The sequence below is a fragment of the Patiria miniata genome, unplaced genomic scaffold (genome assembly GCF_015706575.1).
Source record: "Patiria miniata isolate m_02_andy unplaced genomic scaffold, ASM1570657v1 HiC_scaffold_2, whole genome shotgun sequence".
Taxonomy (NCBI): Eukaryota; Metazoa; Echinodermata; class Asteroidea; order Valvatida; family Asterinidae; genus Patiria; species Patiria miniata.
In genome coordinates this window covers 7657087-7682155 of record NW_024037058.1, presented here as the reverse complement: position 1 = coordinate 7682155, position 25069 = coordinate 7657087, and the positions used below count along the sequence as shown (strand labels likewise).

The window sequence follows — 25069 nt, the reverse complement described above, 5'->3', positions numbered from 1 at the left end:
GCAGTAACACGCATGTCTACCTATGTGTAGTGGCTTGACTGACTTCAGTCGCTTTCATAGGCACATGTATAATTGTTTAAGCCGTAGGCAAGCAATTAATCAGATGCAATCAAGTTCTTCAGCTGCTGCATTGCATTACTGAGACCCTCTTATAAGGCATTGCCAATTAGATCCTCAAATGTCAACGAGACACAGGACACGATGGACTTGGCCCTTGATCAATGATCGATCGTAGCACAGAATACTTGACCATATATTAATACAATTAAAGGGCCTATAGATTCTTGCTGGGCCAAGAGGGCCAGCATTAGTCCACATCTCACTGATGACTTGACCCACTGCCTGACTTCACGAACTGAAAGATTCCAAAAGAAAAGGGGTTGACAGCTTGCACTAGAAACATGCCTCGCATGTTTCTACAAGTTGCTCTTTTTTTTTTTTTCATTTTCTACTTGGCTTTGCAGCTGGTCTGCAATAAATTTATCATATAACAGAATTACAGTCAAATGTTGAAAAAAACAATGTACACGGTGACAAAAATATTCACAAAAATGTCACAATCATATTCGATTGGTTAATAGCTCTATCATCAGGCACATGGGAGAAGACAAATGAAGCAATCCATTGTTAGACTAGTTCATGTTAAACATACATGAGTCATTTCTCCAATGTCAACTCAATGTTGCAAGATGACCATTTTCTCTTCACTCACGCCAAGACAACCAGCAGAAAAAAAACCACAGGATATTTAATGAAGAAGTTAATTTTTAAAAGACATCTACGATGGCTGATAAATCATTGATGTAAGTGGTGCGCGCTGCACACAGCAATGGGGGTCGGGCCGGATGCATGGGCTGCTGATGTTTGTCATTAATCTTTGACCATGGGCCCTGGGCTGCTAATGTTTGTCATTAATCTTTGACCATGGGCCCATAAAGGGTGAGATAAAAAAAAACGCATCCCAAATGGCAGGACGAATTTTTAAATGACGTTTTCCCTGCAGCTCTTTCAAAATCTAGGATAAGAAAGCCCAGTCGACGAGCTTTCTTTAAGTACAAGGATTATTCAAACCACTCATGTACTATTTAAGTTACGTCATTTTGAACACAAGCACCATTTTAAAGTTCTGTCCACAGATCACAAAAGAGGTACTGTATGTGTTCTTTCAGCAAAACAAAAACAATTCTCATAGGGATGCACGTTGTTTTGTTTTGCTGAAAGAGCCCGTACCTTTCTTTGTGATCCATGGAATGAACTTTAAAACTGTGTTGTGTTCAAAATGCCAACTTGAAAAGTACATGAGTGATCGGAATGAATCTTGTACTGAAAGAGAGCTCATTGATTGGGCTTTCTTATCCTTGATTTTGAAAGTGCTACAGACAAAACTTCATTCAAAAATTTGTCCTGCCATTTGGGATGCATTTTTTTGAACTCACCCTGTATACATTCCCCTAATTTCACCCCCCCCCCCAAAAAAAAGGGGGGGGAGGGGGATGAGGCATGATGGACACATACTCAATAGCGTGTGGCCTGGTTAGGGCTTGTGACTCATGATGATTTGTGTCCTTGGGCAAGCCACTTTAACCCAATTGCCTATCTCGCTGGGTACTAGCACTAGCTTAGGAGTAACCTGTGATGGGCATCCCATTCAGAGGGAAAAGAAATATTCTCAGTTGTTTCATGCCAATGAAAACAGACTCTAACAATGGTGAGCCAAAGTGGCTAAATTAGGACAGACTTGACCAGACTGTTTATGTCTTTAAATTACAAACAACGAATGGAATATGAAATTCTGGATCCTAACAGAAATCTGAGCTCAGAATTTTGAATTTAAGTACAACTGGATAATTATTTAATTCCCTGCATGAAATTCCCACATAGAAAAAAATCATTGAAATAATTCCTCCTTTTATTTCCACAAAGTCCAAACTCCATAATCTGCTAATATTTTAAAAAGTCTGTTTTATCCCTCAGCAGGGGGGATCCATTTTCGGGCAAATGTGGTCATAAAAACTTCAACATGTTTGTTTGCCACGCCCCATTTAAACTTCCCTATTGAAACAGCGGGCTAAAGTACATTTTCCGTAATACTGTTCCAACAATACAGAGGAGTAGAGAACTTGCATACTTTTACTGGGGCGTAGCAAGGTCATATTTATTGGGGGGGGGGGTAAACATTTCTTGAAAAGGGTACTTGAACATCTGTGCTGAAATGTAGACACATATTTTTCTCCAGACAGTTGGCCTCTGTAAAATCAAATGGGGAGGGGGGGGGGGGGGGGGACGACAATATTTGGCGCTTTTCAGTGCGATACATGCGCGAAATTTAAACAAATGCACTCGTAACGGCCGCTGGCACAAAAAGGGCACGACTTCTTTTTTTAGAAAGGGCACTTGTTCAGAAAATAGTGCACTTGTTAACAAATATTGGGGGTAAGGGCTTTTGGAAAAAAAAAGGCATTTGAATGAAAAAGGGGTACAAAATATTGAAGGGGGAGGGGTAAATCATCCCCCCCCCCTACGCCTATGTTTTATTGGCATCCTGTACACTTCAGCTCAACATGTTTGCTTTCATTTCTTGCATTTCCTCAAAGGACGAAGCAAACTTCTGCTGACTTAGATTCAGCTGACCCCGTTTTTATTGCACGGGATTGCGTGCCAAGCAGACAAAGTGTGGAATTAAAGTGCTTTGTCATGGCTGTTTGGCAAAACTTGACCCAAATGTGAAACGACTTTATTTGCTGATGCACATCAACTGTGTCAGCTGTCATTCTCAAACCAGACAAATAAAAATAACCCATACAGGAAGGATAACAGAGTCAATGAGCATTTGGAATGTTAGAGGGTTTGGAGGTTTGCATGGTGTCAAGTAAGCATTTATGTACTTGTAGTGGCAAAGTAAGAATTAAACTCTCCCAAATTTCTTCATGTTTAAAGGGAAAATACAACATTTGCAAACATCAGAAACTAAATTTCAAATGTTAAGATGAAAGCCCCAATCAATAAGCTTTCTTTTAGTACAAGAATCATTCAAATCACTCGTGTACTTTTCAAAGTACGGAATTTTAAACACAAACACCGTTTTAAACTTCTGTCCACGGATCACAAAAAAGGTGTGTGTTCTTTCAGCAAAACGAAAACAATTCACATATATATACATCCTTATGTGGACAGGAGTTTAAAATGGTGATTGTGTTTAAAATGTTGTAACTTGAAAAGTACATGAGGGATTTGAACGATTCTTGTACTAAAAGAAAGCTTATTAATTGGTCTTTCATATCCTAGAGTATGAAAGAGCTATACCTGCAGAACTTCATAAATGAGGATTTTACATTTTACCCTAAATTCCAAGGGAGTTTAGGGTTTTAATACAAATGCGCTCCAGCACACGTGGGCACAACACATCTCCCCGAAAAATATTTTACAATGAACAACTTCAATGGCACACCATCGTTCAAGAAAAAAATGCACGTTCCTCCTACCTAAAGGTGTGGTAGGCATGCATCCCAGACTATTACATGGTCACATTCAAGTCAGTTGCTGCCTAATTTATGCATAACATGGCACCTATGTTGGACTATCCAGCACAGTAAGCGGGGGCGTAACATTGAACACCATTATGTGACCTAGATACAGAATGTTGCTAGAGTGCATTTGCAGGCCACTTTTGCTGAACCAAAAATTGGCTTTGTTCAAAGTTTGACCGAACTAAAAGTAGGCAAAATGCTAGAAGCTGAATCAACAATGAATGATGTACGATAATATAAAATAAAATGTGAAATTTTTTTTCTTACTGCATGTATTGTGGTTTTGTACCTTGTGGAGACGCGTGAACAATAGGGAACAAAACATTGTCAAGGTCTCCGCCAGGCAATTTTATAGGTGAATACATCTCCACAAGGTTTTCTCAAAATAGATACATGGATTTTACTCAGAAACTAGGAATTTCCACGGTGTGTTCATGTGTCGCAAATTGAAGTATTTTATGTAAGGGATATTTGGTCCGAATTTCAGCCCCGGAAATCAATTCTGGTTTAAATAGGGCATCAGGTGTAAGTGCTTCTAGCAGCTTTCTGAGTGAGGGCCTGTAAACTCCGACAGTACTTCTGGGGGTACACTCTTATCGTGTTAATCACTTTGTCAACAAATTGGCCCCTGTTATCAGATACTGGTGCTAATCCCCTGCACTTGTCAATATCGGCTGTGTGACTAGCACATGCATGTGGCTCAATTACACTTATAAGTGTTTAATAGGGATTATAAAGCCACTGTTTGGACAAAGGATTATAAGATAGATTAGAGGGTTGGACAGTTTACAGTTAGATTGACTGTTTTCTCTCAGAAGTTTCTAGTGGAGGTTACACCCAATGGGCATTTGAACTAGATTTTTCACACTCTAAAATGTTACTGAGTACACAAGGGGCTCAAGGGGATGTCTCCACAAGGATACAAATTCCATGTTTAAGAAGACTAGGGACAGAGAAAATCTGAAAAAGGTTTAAATTTTGAACTACTTTCAGTACAAACACCAAGAAAAACCTCTAAACATATTATGCAATGACACAAAACATTTCTAAATATCAAGAATCTTTCAAACCCCGATTCATTACATGTACTTTCAATATGTATTGTGAAAAATGTATAAGGTAAATGTTTAATGGGTTGTATCGCCCCCAACCACCCTGCCTAGTACTCCCTGTACAATTCAAAATTGCCCAAGCACTCATATATCATCAGTGAATAAATACAAGGTAATAAAATGTAACACATTGTAATACAGTGTAATACAATGTAATACTGTGCATTGCTTATTAAAAACAAAACACTGTTGTTTTATAACTTTTGTACTTTGCACTGACAGGTAGAAGGAAATCAAACGATTATTTTTCTTTGTCTTCTGTAACTTCCCTTCCCACAAAGTTTGTCCTGCCACTTTCAAGAGGAAAACGCAAGGCCAACTTGAAACCAACAAGTGGAAATCCCAAAAAGATTTCCCGGACGCAACTATTTTGATAAGGATGGGGATTTCGTAACACATCCCATGATATGCTGTATTTTTCTTTTAGTTCAGGACACTGGTTAAAAAAAACCCCAAAAAACACATGATGCAAACAGCAAGAATGTTACAGTGCAAATTTGATATTTTTGTGTTTGTGTGCCAACCTTGCCATCTTTGTGTGGGCCTGAAAACAAAACAGGTTCACACGATGCAGGTTGTGTGAACCTTCTGTGGACTAAAGCCAGGTCCACACAAGGTTCCCCCTTTCTGGAAAACAGGTTCACAGGCATTTTTGGGTAAGGGTTAATGGGTTATTAGATGCAAAATGAAGAGAAACACTCAAGAAAATCATGATACAAAAAATTGAGCTGAAAGAGAATTCACAGTGCGAGTAAAAATGTTTTTCCTCCACTTTTTCCCAATTATACACGAAGACTAAGGAATGTCCACACTAGACTAGGCCTGAGTTTGTTTCTGCATTCAGTAGGGGATTTGTTGAACAATAGAGGACAATAGGGTCCCCAATTCCCAAGGTCCCCAATTTTGCGATCCTGTACAAAATTATGGGTGGTCTTTCTAAAAAGTTGAAGAACAAACAAAAAAGGGATAATAATAGGGGGTCCCCGATTGCAGATAAACACAGACCTGGGTGTGTGTATACGTGTGTTCAACACCTAAAACCATATACGTAGCCAAGGCAAAATTTGTTGCAACATTTGAAATTAGGGGGGGGGGGGGGAGGAGGGGGCGGGGGTGTTAAGCAAGGGGAAACTAAACTAGCTAGCAAATTCAACATGAGACCACCTTTTGTTAACAATGCATGTCAGGCAAACAGGCGTTATAACAAAGGCACTCCTCCGTTTAAGTATCACTAGGGGACAAACTCCATAGCTTGAATGAGACATACCAGCTTGTGAAGATTGGACAATTGTTCACGAAGGTAATTTAAACTGAAAGAAAGGGGAGCGTTATGGCATTACTGCAACCATGGAGGAAGGAATTAACTTAATTCTTTCCTCCATGCTGCAACCTGCCTAACAATGGTGGGCTAAACCGTAGAAAACTCTTGTAAAGAGAGTTAATCAAGATGTGGGGTTTTAGGTGGACAAAATTGAAAGGCACTTTCAGTTTCTTTCAACCAGAAACATCACTGATACAACATGTCCAACAGCCATGAAATCTGAGCAGCACAGACATTGTGGAAGGGATGGCAGTAACATAAATGGTTAGATACTGCCTAAAATAATTTTTTTTTAAATTTTGAAATGAAAAACAAACACAGAATCGAGAACAAATTATAATTTCGGTGACACAATTATTAATGTTTTGAGTTTAGCCACTAGCTGCAAAAATGAAATCTGTTAAAAATTGTACGTCACTCACACTGTTTGTTTTTTATTTTGGTTTTGTTTGTTTGTTTTGCTTATTTGTTTGGTTTTTTGTTTCTCACCTTCTGATGGACATTAACAAATGCATACTTATAAAATAACATATGCCCGGGCCATACACAAAAATTATATCATAATGTTTTCCATGTGGCCAATTTTGCCAGTTTTATACTTCGCTAAAATAAAAAGTACAAAATATTTTTCATTCTAAAATGGAATTAGTGTTTTGTTTTATCTGAAAATTCCCCCTGAATTTTCCTGTTCCACTATACTACTTTCAGTTATGTTCACCTTTATACCATGATACTGATTTCAAAACACACTGTGTTTATCTATACAGATAATCAAATATAATACTAGGAAGCTTAACAAAACATGTAATATATCATTAGTATATCATGACATTGGATCTAGACAAACATATAGGATATCCTGCTATGGACTGTGAGAACAACCTCTGCCAATAACACTATTAGATCATATTGCATAAGGGATCAAGGCAAATAGTTGTTATCCTGTCATGACAGGGCCAAACGAGTTCCTGTCTTGCAGAAATACGAAAGTAATCATGATTCAGCGAATGTTCATTTGGAAGGGCTAATACTTTTTAATATACTGACTCTTTAATTGCTATGTCATGTGTGTTTATTCAAGGAATTTTTTCAAAAGTGCAGATTCACTTAAATGGAACATTGGTGATTAGGCCACAAAAAAAAATATTCAGTCTCTGGTCAGACCAAAGTTCCGGAATTGACGCGGCCACGCGGCTTTTTTTTTCTTTTCTTCAAGCTTGGATTGTACAGACAAGGTGGGTACTATTTTGCTTTTTTGGTGTCCTCATGTACATTGGTGTCCTCCATAATTTGCCTTGGTGCTTTCGATCATTTGCCTTGGTGCAATTTCCCATTCCTTGGTGCTCTTTGGTAAAAAAAATTGAGGAGGTGCGGAAATAGAGGGCGCTTTTGGAGCTACCGCGGAACATTTTGGAGAAAAAAAAAGATCGACGCACATGATTAAAATTGACGCGCGCGCTGACCAGAGACCGACTTATTTTTTCTTTTTGGCCTTATCAATAAAGAAATCTACCAATTTAATTAGGAAAATACCCGGCGAAATTAGTCCGCCCTGAAATTGTATCATTTCGAAGAAAACAAACATTTAAGGTGGTTAAAAAATAAAATGGGGGGGGGGTTACAAAATCCGTTAATAAGGCCTACTTTTAGGATTACCCATTTACTGGGACCTCAAAGGCACAAACTGGCTGAATGAGTGTTGATTTAGGGATTGCACAAAAGAGGGTGCGTTTCACAATACAAAACTTTTGGATGGGAAGTGCTCAAGCAACGGAATCCCCCTACGCAACCAAAATTGTCTGTGCAGGTTTTCACTATTTTCTCCAAAAAAAAAAAAAAATTGCCACTTTGCGGAAACTTCAACAGGTTAGTTGTTAAGCACCCTACCCACTTAAGATTTTGAGCAATTTTGATGATAAATTGTACCGTAAGGGACAGGTCGAGAAATTCAATGACAAGAGAAGAACAACTTTACTTAAAATAGATTCAATATTTATCATGACAAGGTAAAGTCCAAGAAGTGCCTGTTATGAAAGTGATAGTGATTCAAAACAGGTAGTTCTGGTTAAATAATACACAATATTAGTGTAATAATATTAGTTTAAGTTTCTCTTTCTTTTGATTTCTAGGGAACTGTACTTTCTCATTTTGCATCTCGCTTCCAATAAGCTGTACAAGATGCTGAACAACTTCTGCTTTACATCACTGCCTTGCCTTATTTTCAACTTGTGGTTTTCAATTTTTTTTTTTATGATTTCAAAAATTAAAGTGGACTGCCACAATTGGCTGACCCAATTATACCACTACAAAAAAATTTGAATATTCAATTATTCATGGAATGGAATATTTGTACATTCATTGCAACCAGGAGGGTACAGTTTCAGTTTTTTCCTTGTTGCAAAACAGGATTTCCCCAGGTAATCCTGTGAATGTCCCTTTAAATGTGTGATTTATTTCCTGAATAAAAAGAGTTCTTCGAAATGGAACATGACGCAGACCCACACGCAAATTGCAACGTTGCAAGTTCAAAGAAAAGTATGCAATATGGTTCGACAAACGACATAATACAATTTATTATTCCAGTCTGTGCGAGTCAGAAACTTGTGTTTTCAATGTTTTCAAATTATTTTCTGGGACTGAAAAAAAAAGTTTAATCTCTGTGTGATTCAACATTCCTTTTCATCCTTTGGGGGAAAAAAATGTGTCCAACTGATGACCCACATTAGTCTTCAAAGTTACCGGCTAGACCCCTAGCTACTTGATTTATAGCATTCAGTATGATTGTAATGTGAGAAGAAGAAAACTAAAGGGCGAATGAATACAAAAACGCAACAAAGAACTGTTTTTACCAGAATTTTGTTTGTACATGTAGTTAATAAATGGTTTCTTAGTTTCTAATTCTCCTTTTCTTGGGTGTAGGGGACGGGAGGTTAAAAGGTGTTATCGTGGATACTTGTGTATTTAATTGTTTATTTGTGTATTCTAATTTCCACTTGTGAATTTCAATTGTATCTGGGTAGTTAGATTTTACATGTATGTACTGCGCACTTGAACACTAATGTGGAATCTGCGCAATATAAATTTATTATTATTATTATTATTATTATTATTAACGTTAGTTGTGTGCTGAGAAATAAGGAAATACAAAAATATTTTGGAGATTCGGAGGATTTCAAATTTGGGAAAAGTAAGTAAACCTTCTTCATACATTTTTTCCTTAAAAGTGATCTTCCCATTTTCTCATATCAATAGAGGGCGCTGTTTCACTTTGATGAACAAAAAAAGGAGTTCAAATTATTCATTTCTCAGGACATTTTGCACGGAAATTACTAGATTCAACAAAGAAAAAAGGACACCATCGTGTATTGTTGTGTAATCTGTAATTGGAAATTTGTTTTTTAATCTGTTCATTTACATTTAATCAACATGTATTTTACATGTAATTTACATGTAATTAATTTACATGTCCTTTTTTCTTTGTTGAATCTAGTAATTCATGTAAATTACATGTAAATTTCACGAATTCCTAAATTCAAACCAATTTGAAAAAGTTCATGTGAAAACAAATGTTGAAAATGTAGGGTTTTTTTTGTTTTGTTTAATGTAATTTCATGTTAAATTTCCAAAGCTGTGCAACAGACATAGATGGAGTTTATCAAGCTTGTATGTTAAAATTTTCAAAGTTTGCTTTTGCCCTTTAAGATTTCTGAATTTGTGAATAAAAACAGTTTCAAGCATTTTATATGTCAAGGAATGTCTTATGGACATCCACGAAAAATCTAATTCCTCGCTCACTGCTTGGAACCACATGTATTAAACTCAAAAATTACTATGTTGACATTGGACTTTATAACTTCATGAATGTCACATTTATTCAATTCATCAATTGCAAAATATTGTAGATTTACTGAACATTATTCTCTATTCTATATTTAATATTCGATACTTATTAGATAATCACATTTTTGTTTTGTTTCAGCCAATATGGTAATACCTAGGAATTATTTTTCAGTGCCCAATTTTATAGAGTGCCTAAGCAGACAAAATTACTGAGCAAACATTTTAGCTTAACAAAAATAACACGAGAACCAGTCACAACTACATGTATGATCGTATATATTTTAGCTGGTAACCTACGTTGGATGAGCAAATATATGTGGGCCGTTCTATAAAATTGGGGTCCACTTTTTATTCCTGTCCCTGTTACATCTGACATCTTTGATTTTATAATTCTGAAGCACTCCTTAATGCAGTCGTCCTCCAAGAGTGATTATGAATAGCAAACTACCTACCCAACAAATCAAAAATAGCTTGAAGTCATTCCTAATGATACTTGAATGGCAAAATACAAAGTACCAAGGTAACAGGGACAGGAACAATTGTCACACTTGGACCTTAAATTTATAGAATGACCCTTACTCTGTGTTTAACAAATTCTCTTCTTAGCAGCTCCAAAATAAATTATGTCCCAACTCGAACAACATACTGCACAATTTAGAATTGTTTTCAATCCAATTGGTTTAAATCATTCATTGAAGTTTGTAACAATTGCACAGGAGGATGACAGTTATATCAACATATAAAGTTTACAAATTTACCGTGATGCAAAATATTACCCCAAAATATTTCTGACAACATTTTTCTGAATTATTGCCATCGTTACGGTTTGTAACACCAAAACTGTCACAAGAAGCATTTGGGAAAGTACATGCATGCGAGTTTGGGGGGGGGGGGAAGAAAGTGATCTTAGACAATCGAGAGGGTATCTAAAGAATTTTTCAACTAATGATAATGTTTGTCTGAGCTCTAACCTATTTTGCAAGAACTGTTCTTTTTATTTTTTATTTTTACTCTCGGTAAAGTGTTCCTCACTTTGGGCAATATTCTTCTGACGGTGTGGGCCATGTGTCATAACGTGACATTCTCGAATCCTGGTGGGGGTTTCACCGACTTGGGTTCCACGTCTGATTTATTGGCTTGGGCAGGTTCGCCGAAGCCTGGGGGCGCTGTTCGTTCCAATTTGGATTTGTCGGATCTGGGTCGTCCCTCGCGAGACCCAATCTCAACAGTGGCAGCGCTCTTCGTCTTGTCCGTATCTTTGCCTTTGAGGTCTCTCCTGTTTGGTTCACTCTCACCCTTGAACTTTGACCTCTCACCTTGAACCGTACCCTGATTATCACTCTGAAGCGAGTCCTTGAATTGGCCAGGTTCCCTTCTTCTGTTTCGATTTCTGTTCCGAGTTCGTCCCGACTCCCTCTCACGGATGTTCCCCGGTGTGCTATTTTTAGCATGGTTGCTAGTTTTAGCACTGCCAGTGTACTGCTTGTTGTCATGGAAACCGGACTCTTCGGACAAGTTCTCGTCTGGTTTTCTCTGTGCACTGTCTTTGCTCCTTTCAGATTCCACAGTCGGAGATCCTCCCTCCTTTCTGGGGGCGTGGCTTCTGCCGGCAGGTCTGCGGTTCGGACGACGGCCTCCGTCACTCCTGTGGCCCGACTCCAGACTGCTGTCTTGACCTCTGCCTTTTGACCTTGAATAGTCGCGGTCCACAGCAGTTTTTTCCTTGTCAATGTCAGTCTTCGAGGCAGACGTTTTTTCCATTTCTTGCACATTTGCGTTTCTCTTAATTGATTTATTTTCACTGTTTGCTCGCACAGGACTCTCTGCTTTTTCATTATTTTTGGTGATTTTCTCATCTTTGGTTTTGTCTACGTTGGGTTTGATGGAGCATTCAGTAGATTCTCCAAGTTTTCCATGATATTCTCCCTTTAACCTCCGATCAGACCCAGTTTTTCTTTGTCTCCCCGACCAATTGCGCTGATCCTTATTTCCCCTTTCAACCAATACTTTTCCAGGACCATTTTCTGATGTTGCATTTGATTGGTCAACAGCGTCTACATTTTCAGTCTTGGAATCTGATTGGTCAGTTGTGTTCTCACTATCTGTATGCTTTGCTGACGCTTCTTCATTTGAACTTTTCCCATTAAACATTGAACCTTTAAGACTGCCTGGGTTTCTAGAGTAATAATTCCTAGCACCTGAGGAATAAGGTCTTTGACCTCTGCCATCTGACCCCTGACCACGCCTATGGTCCCTCTCCTGGTCCCGCCCCTGGTCCCGCCCCTGGTCCCGCCCCTGGTCCCGCCCCTGGTCCCGCCCCTTGTCCCGCCCCTGGTCCCGCCCCTGGTTCCACCCTTTGCCCCGCCCCTCACCGCGCCCTGAGCCCCTCCCACCTTGTTTGTAGTCACTCCTTTGGGACGACCCTGGCCGACTCCCTTTATATTGGCCAACGTCTTTATTCGCAAGTGGTTTCACAAAACTTACAGTTTGATTGCTGGATTCCCTTTCTGTGGGCGGGACTTTGCAGCTTGTGTCATTCTGTGAAACGGTACTCCGCTGTGGTTGTGCTATGACTGGTGATATCCCAAAATTTGCTGGCAAACTTGGTGTCTGTAAATACCAAAAATTCAAGAAAGAAGTTGTAATACATTGTATTACATTGTAATTATTCCCAGACTGACTGTCTCTTGTAAGCCGGGCAGTGCTATTGTATAGGATTACCCTGTGATGCCAATGAATGGGCTAAATCTGGCCCATTGTTGTTGACCAGATGCATGAAAAGATTTCCAGTGAATAGCCATTTTGAATCAATTGAATAGAATTTTCTGCACTTGCCACAAGCTTTACTAGGCTGCCTGTTCTTGTTTTAGGCCCGGTTAAAACTTCACGCGAAAGCGAAAGCGAAGCAAAATTCCTGACGACAACAATATGTTTGAGGCGCGTCCACCATTGTTGACAACATGAATTTCGCTTCGCACTTGCTTTCACGTGAAGTATGAACCGGGCTTAAGGAAACTAAATGTACCTGTGAAATATGAATGAGGAATTTGTTGTTCTCAGCCTCAATGTCGATGATTCCGCCCTTCTCTTTCTGCCGCCTATAGAGGGCGGCCATCTCTCGCTGCATGTCACGCAACACCTGGTTGGGGGTATAGACCTCCTGGATGGAGTTTGGAGGCGGGGCGCCCTCTAGCTGGCCGAGGTCGCAGATCACAGGCTCGCGACATACCGGACAGACGGACTGGCGAAGAAAATCACAATTTATCAGAATTATTGAATTTTTAAGATAAAATTCCACCCAACAAATCTCTTTGATTCCAAAAAGAAAATTGACTAAAGTAGGGTTCAGGTTTGGGGCCTCTGGATAACTATGGACTCCTTGCACTAGTGCTCCCTAAATGGTGAAAATGAGGCTAAGCAATATTTTTCTGCTGAGCAATAGTTTCTACCAGGCAACATTTGTCTGCTGAGCAATATTTTGCACTTGGCAATATTTTCCCGCTAAACAATATTTTTCTGTTAAGCAATATTTTCTACTAGGCAATATTTTCCTGCTAAGAATTATTTTCTACCAGGCAATATTTTCTGCGAAGCAATATTTTCTACTAGGCAATATTTTTCAGCTGAGAAATAGTATCTACCAGGCAACATTTGTCTGCTGAGCAATATTTTGCACTAGGCAATATTGTCAGACTGTTGTCAACGCAAATAAATCAACACGGAGAATTTTCTTTCAGTGACAATTATTTACAAAACTTTAATATTAAAAACATTCAATGAAGGACTACACAATTATATTGATAAAAATGTACACTGATACTTCTGTGACTATGACCACTAAAATTAAATTAATAAATAAAACTCTGATTGAACTTCTGTTTCCAAGCTTGATTACTTAAGTTTCTTTTTGTTTACAAAAACCTTATTACACTTCCGTTTATGGAAACGGTGTTACACTTAACTTGAACTAACAAGATTATCTTCAAGTCGTATACGCTTGAAACACAGTGCGCTTATGTGCACTATACACTGACTTAATTACACTAGGTTTTTAGTACACGACTCAATTTACACTCCTCTTTACTTTAACAAATTGACATTTTAGTTGCTACACCAGCAGAATCACTTCTGCTTTTTCTTTGAATATGAATCAACACTGAACGGTTTCCTTTTTTGTATTTCATAAAAAAAAAAAACACTCGTTACAATAGTAGTTCACTATTTCTTGGACTCAAATTAACTGATTGACTTCACTCTATCTTTGACTCGATGACAATAAATGTATTCAGGGTATTTAGCAATAGAGTTCTGGTTTCCAGTTGAGCAGCTGAACTGTCACGAGGTTAATCCAGTCCTCGTCTGGCTCTTGGGGTAGTACCCGAGGTCAGGTCTTGGCACAAGCAAGTAGCAGGCGACTGCCCCGATCTACTTCAAATGGATGCACATGCGGTGTGGAAGGACTCCCAAACTGTCTGAAATCCCCAGTTATACTTTCTGGAAAAGTCAAATTAAAATAACCGATAATAATAATCCTAATTGTTTAACATAATGAATGTACACAGGTTATGCAAGTTTAAGCAGTCACTATATTTTGTAGGCAAAATAATCCTTCGAACAAATTAACGTATTTCAAGAAATTAAACCACTTCAGATAAAATTAGAAGAAAAAATAAATTAATCTAACTCACGGTTTTGCAGCGAGGTTCTCCGTATCTGGCTTTACAGCTCACCAGCAGACAGTGGAGCAAAAATGCCCCAGCTAACAGCTATACAATGATTATAAGATGGATTCCATCTTATATTTTATGCGGTACCCACTGCTATGTACATCAGATTCGAACCGGCCAACCGATCCCGTTAGCTCGGTGGTCGAGTGGTAAGACATCTGCACTAGAAAGCAGGAGGTCGTGGGTTCGAGTCCCACCCGAGTGATTTTTCCAACTTTCACTCGGGAGGTAACACACTGAGTATACAGTGTTTAAAAAACGTCGGTGAAGGGCAAAACCTAATTTGATTTGAGCTATACAATGGCAATGCTGCAGTACACGGCTTGGCTCTGCTAATACGTATTGCTCTGCATCAGAGTCTGAATACTTTGCTCAGCAAAATGTGTGGCAGCAGGCAGCAGGCAGCAGACAATTTGTCTTGGTGTCTACAGAGCTCTCATATCTGATAGCTAGAGTGGGCTGCAGTCACACTGATCATACACTTATATACTCACACACACATACACACCCAACTAATCAAACACAAAAGAACTACACCCAACTGAAGAATGTCTAAGAATGCACATTGCTATTGAATATTCACACAGGAAAAGAAAAGACATTTGCATAGGAACTTTTCCTTGTAAGGTGGAAAGGAAAGGACACATCAAATAAAAGAAAAATAAATAAATAAATTGAAACGGACTGTTACAAATATTTTCCCGCTAAACAATATTTTTCTGTTAAGCAATATTTTCTACTAGGCAATATTTTCCTGCTAAGAATAATTTTCTACCAGGCAATATTTTCTGCTAAGCAATATTTTCTACTAGGCAATATTTTCTACTAGGCAATATTTTTCTGCTAAGCAATATTTTCTACTAGGCAATATTTATCTGCTGAGCAATATTGTCTACTAGGGATCATTTGTTCCACTAAGATATTTTTCTCCTAAGCAATATTTTCCACTGGGCAATATTTTTCTGCTAAGCAATATTGTCTGCTGAGCAGCTTATCACCCACCTCCTCTTCATTTTCTTGAGCATGCTTGAGATAGCGGGCCAGGCACTGACTGTGGAAGTAATGGTAACACTGCGTTTTGGTGAAGACGTCCGTCTCGGTGAAACCATGCAAGCAGATAACGCACTGGCAACTGGGAGTGTTGTTATCGGTCAAGCTCTCCTTGGCAACCTGGGCCACAGCAACCAATCAGATAACAGAAAATCACACAGGGACAAAATGTTACACAAATACAGCCAAAGTACATTCAGTCAGCAGCCAAATAAACAGTCCACTGCTTACATCACTAGAACGCCAACATGCTGCTGGTATTCCAGTTCCTCCGAGAAGCGCTATAAGATGTTATAATTATCAATAACTGTCAATTTGTTGATTTTCTCCCAGGGTGAATTCTTACCTCAATGAGTTCGTACAGCATGGCTCCGCCTTGCCTCTCTGAAGCTATCTGGTTCAGCTTGGCACCAAGACTACACAAAACAGAGGACATTTTCAATTTAAACAGTGAACACTTTTCCATGGTCAACCACGAACTATTATAAGAGACCACAGGAGCTAGATCTATAAAAAAAATTTAAAAACCTTTGCCAATTTATCTCTCATTTTATTCAACTCCCAATGGGTGGCCCTTATACAACTGGGGAGCTCTGTTTAGCAAGTGGCTGATGCTCATGGCTCAGAGTTGGGGCGGGAACATCTACCTTCCCGTGCAAGTCAACAGGACTTGCCCAGTGGGTGCAAAAGGACCCAAGTGCTTACTACCCATTTTTACCCAATATTAACGTGGCCAATAAATGAGTATCACCCAATGGTACCCAGTACTATAGCCCTATGACTAATTAACCCTTACCCCATGACACCTCAACTGGGTTGCCGCTTTTTCCAACTTTGGGTAACTACCTCCTGACTCTACCAAGTAAACCAAATGGGTAGCTATACACCCAATAGGGTTGCCATACACCCAATAGTACCCAGTACCCACCTAGCAAGGTGTTCATCTGACACCCCTCGTGGGTTCCTTATGGTGATCTCTGGCAGACTGTGTGGGTACTGTGAAAGACAACAAAGAGACAAAAATGGTTAATATTACTGCAGTAGATTTCGTAATTCGAAAGTAGAAGAAAAGAATTTCAAAATACCTGTTCGGGTAACTTTATGTTAAGTGTCAGGCATACGTATTGCTGATCCAGATTGCCTGCTGTAGCTGGATGCAAGATAATGCTCAACTCAGTAGGAATTCCGCTGTGAAGAAGAATTTACAATGAAATAATAACATTAAAACTGAGAAATTAATTAAGGTATTATTTATTTATTTATTTATTATTTTAACTGGGTAGCCCATTCAGTGAAATCCACTGATCTCCCATGGGTCCCAGTATTAAGAGAAGACAATGTGAAGAAATTACAGTTTTAGAGGTGGGAGGAAAAGAAGAGTATTCTGAGGAAAACCCACGGAATCAGGTAGGACTTGAAAACCCAATCCACATATTGGCCCAGGCGGGATTCGAACCCGGGTCACAGTGGTGGAAGGCGCGGAAAGTAGCGCTACGCCAACCTGACGCCCTCTATGGCAGATTTGCTTTAGGCATTGTTACGCCACAATTATATGGCATCACGCCAACTATAGTTGGGATGATCCCAACTACAGTTAGGATCGTCCCAACTATAGTTAGGAATTTTCCAAAATATTGGTGGGACTTCGGACTGTCCCAACTATAGTTGGGGCCATTAATAGTTGGGGCGTAACAGCATTAAGCTCACCTGGACTTTGGGACGTTTAATGATAGGGGAAAAATATTTTGCTGGTCCCAGAGGGCCAGGCCACCTGTCCCACTGAGCCACTGACTGACTGACCCACTGATTGACGGCACAATTTTTACAAAATAGACATCTAGAAATTTGATTTGTTTTTTTTCTTTTTAAAAAGCAAAGTAACTTTCATACAGAACATGGAGTGGAAAAACAGCTTAGATTTCAAATTGGGGAACACAACTTTCATGAAGTTCAGCTTGATCGCTGTGTTGCTCATAATATGCATATAATACATTTATACTAGGGTTTCCTAAGTAAGCTACATCATGATGACACACTTTACCTGTCGGTGTAATTTACGTCCAACTCATGTACATAAATTGCCTCTAACAGCCCAAGTTCTTGTAGTAATTCACTGTAATGAGAAAAACAAATTTGAAAGTTTGTTTGGTTTTGTTCTGCATATTTTCACCACTGATATCAGTCCGTTATTGTGCAGAGTGGAAATTAAAGTATACTGGAATTGAATGTGTTAGCATCCTCATGACGACTAGCTTGGAATAACCCAGCTCTCATGAAAGGGAAGATTTGCAATCTCCCATTGCATGAGCCTTTGAGCTGGGTTATTCAAAGTTAATCGTGATGCATTCACTTTGCTGTTTCGGTACTAGCTTGAGAAACTCAAGCTCATAATATGCTCATTGGGAATTCAACATACATGTATGTTGAATTCCTGAAAAGCATATGAGCTGGAGTTACTCAAACAAGTTTGGTTCAAAGACTATAGAGTTTTTTTTTTAAAGGTAAGCACTAAAAGTCCAAGATATCCGTCAGGATCGCCCAATAGCACAGCGCGATCGACCGATCACACACATCAACCCATTATAATTTATGCCAAAACAAGTTAATGTTTTCACCGTGCTTGTGTCTTCCTATGATTAGTAGTACGAGTACTAGTATGAGTATGACTGTCTTGAATTGAAAATCAAAATGTTAAACAAAAATTCTTTTTTTAAATTTTTTTTTACACAGTCGGAATAATTATCATTAACTAATGAGGTTATTTATGGTGAAAAGATGACATCAGAAGACCCAGGAAACACACTTCTAAACAACGGACCACATATAGGTGACAGCGCCCTCAGTTGGTCGACATCAGTGTTTTCGACGTTTCTCGCGACTAACTTTGGGCTTAATTAGAAGCGAGATTTCAGACAATTTTGTGGCATTGATTTCTTCGTAGATGGGTCACCAATACTCTCTAACATGTCATATTAACATTGAGAAAGAAATCACTGTACAAACCCGTCATTTGTGCCACTTCCCTCGGAGCATTCGCTCGTAGAACGAGCGATCATGGAGGCTGCCATCTTGGAATTTGGCAACGTCAGTCAAAAAAGTTCATTGACCGAATTCTCGCCAGTTTATATTTTTAATCATGTAGTTGGTTCCTAGAACAAATCTATATTTTTAAGCTGTTAAAAACATTTGTGGAATATCTAAGTTCATCAAGTTTGAAATTTTCTTCTCAGATGATGGAATTTTTAATTTTTGTAAAATTAACATCTGCTTGCATTGTGGAGTTTTCGACACAAATAATTATGACATGATCTACATGATGTGTGTATTTAGATTTAAAGGGCCAAAGTTCAAAACTCAGTTGTCGCTCTGTTTTAGACTTTTTTCGGGCGTTTTCGAATCCCTGTTCTTGACAACATTAACACGCGTGTAACACGAGAACGTGTTCTCGAGCTGGTTGTTACGAACGCACGGGTACGTGTCACATCGATTTAAAGCAATGCAAAATGGCCGATCTATTAACTATTAGCAAAAAAAAAAACCACACAAAACAATTTACGAATCTGCACAGTCTGCTGCACCTCGCCGAACCCTCCATCAACGTCAACCGGGCCGGGAGTGAAAAAAATTGATCCACGAGCGCCCTCTCGGGTCTGTTCGTCACGTTCGAGACCGCTGTTCTCGTGTCGGGTTAACCCGAGTTAACCCAGGTTAACAATACACTTAACAGGGATTCGAAAACGCCCTTAAATATTGCTGAGCTTTACAAATTTAATTTCTCGTTGGGAAGGCTTTGGCTGAAGCTCAAGCAGTAATCGTTTAAACTGTATTTGGCAGGAGGATCAAATGCTGTAAAAATGAGCTTGAAAGTGTACTTCGATTTGATGTCCCAGCCGGCGAGGGCAGTTGTGCTGTTTTGTAAAGTCAACAAGATTCCCTTCACGCCAAAACCTATTGCATTGAGAAAATGTGAGTAGACCTTCACGCAAAATAACTGTTTTTAAGTTAATTGGTGTGCTTCATGTGTCGTGTTTTTAAGGAAATATATCTGCAGGAAATGAAGGAAAGAATGCCATATTTTCTTAGGAGTACTAGCTTGAGTAACTCTAGCTTGAGTGACTCCAGCTGACATGCTCATATTCATTCACATTTTTGTTGGTCTTGTTTCAAATCGATCATTAGGCTTCGTAAATGACTGCTGAAATTATGAGGTATGTGGGTGAACTCTGGGGTGGGATATTAGAGGTGAAAATGAACAATTTTTGGAGAGGCCATTTTTTTAGGGTCTCTTGCTACCACATGGAAACGCACAGGCCTTCCTCCAGCGCTACATGTGAATGAATATGAGCATGTCAGCTGGAGTCACTCAAGCTAGAGTAACTCCAGCTAATGCTCATCAGGAATTTACATGTGAATTCCTGATGAGCATGATAGCTGGAGCTACTCAAGCTAAGTTCTTACTTCAACCTTGATCTGTTTTGTTATGGATGCAATTGCAAGTTTGATATATCTTGATCGTTTGAATGGTTTGTAAATTGTAAATCAGTTGATCAGTTGACCAGTGTCTAGGATGGAACGCCCTATTATCGCGGTACTTATCACGTTTCTCGTTCGGAATAGAGATTGCCCACTAACCTTCCAGAATTGTCCTGTCTTATGTGTAGTATAACTCTTCCTTTTTAAATTAATATAAAAAATCTGACGGGGTGTGTGGTTTATTCCGTGTACGATGCCTGTGAAAATAGACCTGCGCGGCGTGTGCGAACGGAGGTGGACTCCCTATTATCGCGGTATGCGGGAAGTGGTTTTTATAATGATCCCAACTTTTTTGTTCATAGTTTATGTTTGACCAAAACACCCCCTGAATAAAGTCTGATATTTTCCCTGTAACGTTCAAGGTGATTAAAGACAAAATGTCTGCAGGATGATTTCTTAAGACCCTGCCCTTCCCCCGAAAGGAGAACAAAATCCCGGAGGCAAGTCTACTGATCGGCGATTGAGGGCGCCATTCACTTTACACGGTGTGCCGTTTTATTTTCGCTAACGCGCGGTGCTTATTTTGATCCCGTAAAAGTTGTTACGATTTCGCGCTGCAAATATCGTCGTTCGACTTCATTTTACATTTGCAGCTGAAGAATGGGAACCAGACAATGGAACTTTCATGGACAGAGCGCAATTAAAGATTTATGTTAAAATATAAACGGTACCTTTTAGCAGACACGGTGAGGGAAAATTTTGCAAGTTTTGGAAAACGTTAATATTTATTAAAATCGTTAAAAGTCCCGAAAGACACAACATTTTTTAATCGTCCTTTTTATACAACTTGGTAGAAAATCCTTGATGACTGGTGAACTGGATAAAAATCGCCACTTAAAGGAGTTTTGACACTGTAAAAAGAGAAAATTCCCATGCCGCGATAATAGGGATGCCGCGATAATAGGGAGTCCGAGTATACATGGTCTAGCCCCACTAGTGTGGCCGTCGGTATGCTACGCTGAACCTCTGCGCAGCATACCGACAGCCACACTAGTGGGGCTAACCAGTGTCATGTTATTAATTTTTTGATCAGCTTTAATATATTTGATTAGTTAGATCAGTTAATGGTTAACATGGTATATAGTTAAATTAGAGTTGTGAACATTTTAATATTACTCGTATGTGTATTTTATTTATAACAAAAATTACCTTTGTTGTGTCATTTATTTTTAGATGAGCAGCAAAGTGAGGAGTACAAGCGCATTAACCCATTCCAAAAAGTTCCTACCATACAAGATGGTGATTTCAAGCTTACTGAAAGGTGATACAATAGCAAGAGAATAGGGAAAAAAATAATAAAAATAATGATAATAAAAATAATAAACAGAATATTAACGTTTTTATATTTTTTTATATTTTTTTTTTTGAGGGGAGGAGACAGATTGATGGTTCTCTCTGCTCCGTATAGATGCACACATAAGTGATTTGTGAATTTACAATAAATACATTATGATGATCGATACAACCAAAATTGCTTTCAATGAGCTCCACAGATTCCTATAAATTTACAATTTTGGCAGAAAATAAAAGACTAGGCAATCCTAGTATTAAAGCTGGTCCCAGAGTCCACAAAATTCCGTATCAATTGATTCAGAATGGTTATTCACTGAAATTCTTTTTGCGCTTTTGTGTGTACATAATTGGCCAGATTTAGCCCATTCATTGGCTTACCAGGGTAATCCTATATGATAGCACTGCCCGGCTCACTTTAGTTGGAGAGGTAGAAATGGGACTACAGGCTGGCCCTCTGAGACCAGCACAAAAAATGTGGACATGTCCTCATCTCAAGTGCGAATTAATAAGACTGAGGTTTTATCGTTGTTCTTTTTTCCAACAGTGTGGCAATTTTGCAGTATCTGGCAGAAAAGTACAACGTTCCCGACCATTGGTATCCGAAAGATTTGCAAGCTCGCAGCAAAGTGCGAGAATACATGGCGTGGCAGCACATGAACACGCGCATGCACTGTGCGACTGTCTTCATTCACGAGGTAGACTGCCAGCATATTCCCTGCTTAAAAGTTTCATGATCACCTTGTATTTTCTTTTAAAATTATAGGCAGCAGAAGACATTGCAGGTACTTTGTACTTATCAAGTTTCAAGTTTTATTACACCTCATACATATTTATGAGACGAATAGGCCTCTCTCATTGGTCGATGCTCCAAGGGGATGGACTGTGGTTGATTACATCTTTTTTTCACAGTTAACTTGAAGGTCATTTGAAAAAGCTTGTCACTTGACTTGAGTTAACTTGTGATAACTTGTGATCGATCTGCGATTGATTTATGATGAATTGTGATGACATGTGATGACTTTTCACAGACTTGGGCTTATGTTGTGATTGACATGAGTGAATAAGAATCTGAATAAATTTCCATCTCAATAAGATTGAAATGAAATGACATAGAATATACATAAGTTTGAATGGCTTGATTTTTCTGGTAGGTGATTCTACCCAGAGCAACTGGAACACCCCCTGATGAAGACGAACTCAAGCAACACGTCAACACAATGCACACCACACTGACGGCCATGGAGGACGTGTTTCTGAAGGACACGCCCTACCTCTGCGGAGACAAAATCAGCATCGCCGACTTGCTCGGAATCTGTGAGGTAAGAGACCAATTCATTAAAGCCCCGCCCACTGCGCGCACGTGGACAACAAAACAAACGCCTCTCAATCGCTGTACATATCATGCGTAAGTGCGCGCTTCTACGACTGTCTTCAGCAATCATGGCTGTGATTGGTCAATGCATCATGTGGGCGGAGCTTAATAAATCGGTCGATCTCATGATACAGCAAATAATGCTTAGCAAAATTTTGAATGCTAATCAAAAACGCAACGAGTACCATGCAGTCCAAGTTATATGCTTTGCATGAAATTTTGGCTGTTAACCCATTTTTGCTCAGCAACATTTTATTTCAGCTCATAGCAAATTAGCAACTGGCCCCTGATTGGAAGACTTTTATTGTATCTAGGTGGAGCAGGTAGTAGCGTCCGGAAGAGTGGTCACTGCAGGCCGACCAACGCTTCAAACGTGGACCGATCGCGTCAAGACAGACCTCGCCCCCCATTTTGACGAAGTTCACAGCCTCATGCACAAACTCAGAGACAGGAGCAAGAAAAACTAACAGCCGCAATCTCACATTGCACAAAAAAGAAACAATGAACAAGTAGTTACAAATTCCTGAAGTCGCCGTTTCTCGATTGCCGTACACAGGTGTTGCAAGTCACGGCATCGGGACGCAACGTCACCGCAGGCCATCCGAAACTCGCAGCCTGGATCGAGCGCGTCAAAGCGGACCTGAGCCCGCATTTCAACGAGGTGTTTGTGCTGCTGAACCGGGTGCGGGACAAGAACATGCAGGAGAAAGCTCCACCGGCAAAACTGTAAAATCGCATCATCCTTTAGAGAGAGTCGAAATAAAAATCTATGATCACGTCATGACCAGATTCCACTCATGTTCATCAATTTGTCATCACTCACGCTCCAACAGCAATGGCTCTGTGTAGGATCTGTAGAGGGCGCACTTTTGGCTTACTAAAGTGTGGGTGCTGCTCAAGATTTTAAGGACCTGTCTCATATCATATCCGGGACGAGTTCCGGACAAGTTGCGGGTAGAATCATTCACTTTGTCCGGAAGAAGCTCTGCATTTGTCCCAGACATGTTCCAGGGAAATTTTCATTACCAGCTGCTTGACTCATTGATACTTCAAACTTCATTGCAGGAAGATTCATTGTTAAGAATCCTGCAACTTATAAATAATACAATGTCTGGAACTTGTATCCGGAAATTGTCCCAGATATGACTTGAGAGGGGCCCTAAGGCACTTACCAAGTGTGGCCCAATGCATGATTCTCATTAGGAAATATGGTTGCAGGGCATGAGCCAAAATTTCTTGCTACATGTGAACTATTCACACAGTACACACATTGTATTCTGCTTTTAATGGAAATTGTGATTATGAGGTAAATATCAATCAAAAAGAATAAGGGTAAATGAAAACATGATTCAATAAATGTTGGCCATTTTCCAGCCAATAAGAACATGTACCTGGGGCCAATGGGCGCAACTACTGACCAAGGGATGACCTTATTAATTAAAAAGATGTGGATTTAATTTAAGGTCATCCCTTGGTCAATAAGTGTGCCTATTGGCCCTACCAATGTTCTTATTGGTAGTATGAGACTCCATCCAGGGACACACTTAAGCTTATGGTATCATGTTATAAGCAACAGTTTATATAATTTTCAAATCTATTATCCAACTTCATGTGAATATTAGTTCATGTAATATGATAAACATTCGAATTTGCTGTTTGATTTCAGCGCGTTTGTCCAAACAAAATTGCCATGTATGTGTTTTGTAAAGAATTCATGTAATTACTGTCAAATATTTTCTTTAAAGTTTGTAATAAATTATGAAACTTGAGAGAAAATCATTTCTGACGATGAAGACTTTGTTGTTACTTGTATATAATTAAGTTAAAGAAATTACCAAGCCCTTTTCCAGTTTTATATTTTATTAACGTGAATTGTTCCAAATATTATACATTAGGCTTTAAAATTATTGAAAAATATTTGAATACTACTACGCTGGGATATTTAAAAGCTCAAGAATTTCAATTTTTACATGATGATATTCTGACAATAAGTGGTTGGGTCACTGCAATTAAACTGTTAGTGAGGTATGCATGATTGAGTTCAAATGAATACCTTAAGAATCTCCGTCCCCAGCATGTGCATTTCTAAACCAAACTTCCAACACTTTTTTTTAAATTTTAAAAAATCCATGAACATCACAGTCATTTGTGCAAACTCCGTTTTCATCCCAACTTTGAAGAGCATAATATTGCATAAAAAAATTGAGCAAATAAAAATAAAGTCATTAAAACAATACATGTCATCTTCCAGCTGTTATTAAAAAGTCATCCAATAAGCCCCCCAAAAAAGTCAC

The 25069-nt window shown here is 39.0% G+C and overlaps 2 protein-coding genes and 1 long non-coding RNA gene across 5 annotated transcripts; 1 reads left to right on the top strand and 2 right to left on the bottom strand.

Annotated features, from left to right (window-relative positions):
- Positions 1–9805: 9805 nt before the first annotated feature.
- Positions 9806–19184, bottom strand: LOC119726246 (dentin sialophosphoprotein-like). Its single transcript, XM_038197873.1, has 10 exons — positions 19134–19184; positions 18581–18737; positions 17619–17690; positions 16663–16765; positions 16506–16573; positions 15924–15993; positions 15530–15697; positions 12826–13041; positions 12178–12410; positions 9806–12045 (listed from the first exon to the last, which is right to left on the bottom strand). Exons 2-10 carry the CDS (start codon positions 18643–18645, stop codon positions 10869–10871), a joined length of 2172 nt encoding a protein of 723 aa, XP_038053801.1. The 5' UTR covers positions 18646–18737; positions 19134–19184; the 3' UTR covers positions 9806–10868.
- Positions 13720–14676, bottom strand: LOC119726247. The gene is made up of 2 exons (XR_005270815.1): positions 14489–14676; positions 13720–14294 (listed from the first exon to the last, which is right to left on the bottom strand). It is a non-coding gene; the product is annotated as an uncharacterized LOC119726247 (long non-coding RNA).
- On the top strand, positions 18918–24836 carry LOC119726245 (glutathione S-transferase theta-1-like). 3 transcript variants are annotated; one of them, XM_038197871.1, is made up of 6 exons: positions 18918–18934; positions 19412–19543; positions 21284–21371; positions 21948–22098; positions 22555–22722; positions 23332–24836. In XM_038197871.1, exons 2-6 carry the CDS (start codon positions 19432–19434, stop codon positions 23503–23505), a joined length of 693 nt encoding a protein of 230 aa, XP_038053799.1. In that variant the 5' UTR covers positions 18918–18934; positions 19412–19431; the 3' UTR covers positions 23506–24836. The 3 variants fall into 3 exon arrangements, with proteins under 3 accessions (XP_038053799.1, XP_038053798.1, XP_038053800.1); XM_038197870.1 differs by lacking the exon at positions 18918–18934 and adding an exon at positions 18943–19048; XM_038197872.1 differs by lacking the exon at positions 18918–18934 and having other exon boundaries at positions 19252–19543; positions 23090–23556.
- Positions 24837–25069: the final 233 nt, after the last annotated feature.

What these genes read in the sequence shown, in the direction of transcription:
- LOC119726246 (XM_038197873.1), bottom strand. Translation starts at nt 18,645, where the DNA reads ATGGCAGCCTCCATGATCGCTCGTTCTACGAGCGAATGCTCCGAGGGA. An exon ending in CTCAAGAAAATGAAGAGGAG is followed by an intron (nt 13,042 to 15,529) that starts GTGGGTGATAAG and finishes TTTCTTCGCCAG; the next exon opens with TCCGTCTGTCCGGTATGTCG. An exon ending in TCCTCATTCATATTTCACAG is followed by an intron (nt 12,411 to 12,825) that starts GTACATTTAGTT and finishes TGGTATTTACAG; the next exon opens with ACACCAAGTTTGCCAGCAAA.
- LOC119726245 (XM_038197871.1), top strand. Translation starts at nt 19,432, where the DNA reads ATGAGCTTGAAAGTGTACTTCGATTTGATGTCCCAGCCGGCGAGGGCA. An exon ending in ACCTATTGCATTGAGAAAAT is followed by an intron (nt 19,544 to 21,283) that starts GTGAGTAGACCT and finishes ATTTATTTTTAG; the next exon opens with ATGAGCAGCAAAGTGAGGAG. An exon ending in ACTTGCTCGGAATCTGTGAG is followed by an intron (nt 22,723 to 23,331) that starts GTAAGAGACCAA and finishes TGCCGTACACAG; the next exon opens with GTGTTGCAAGTCACGGCATC.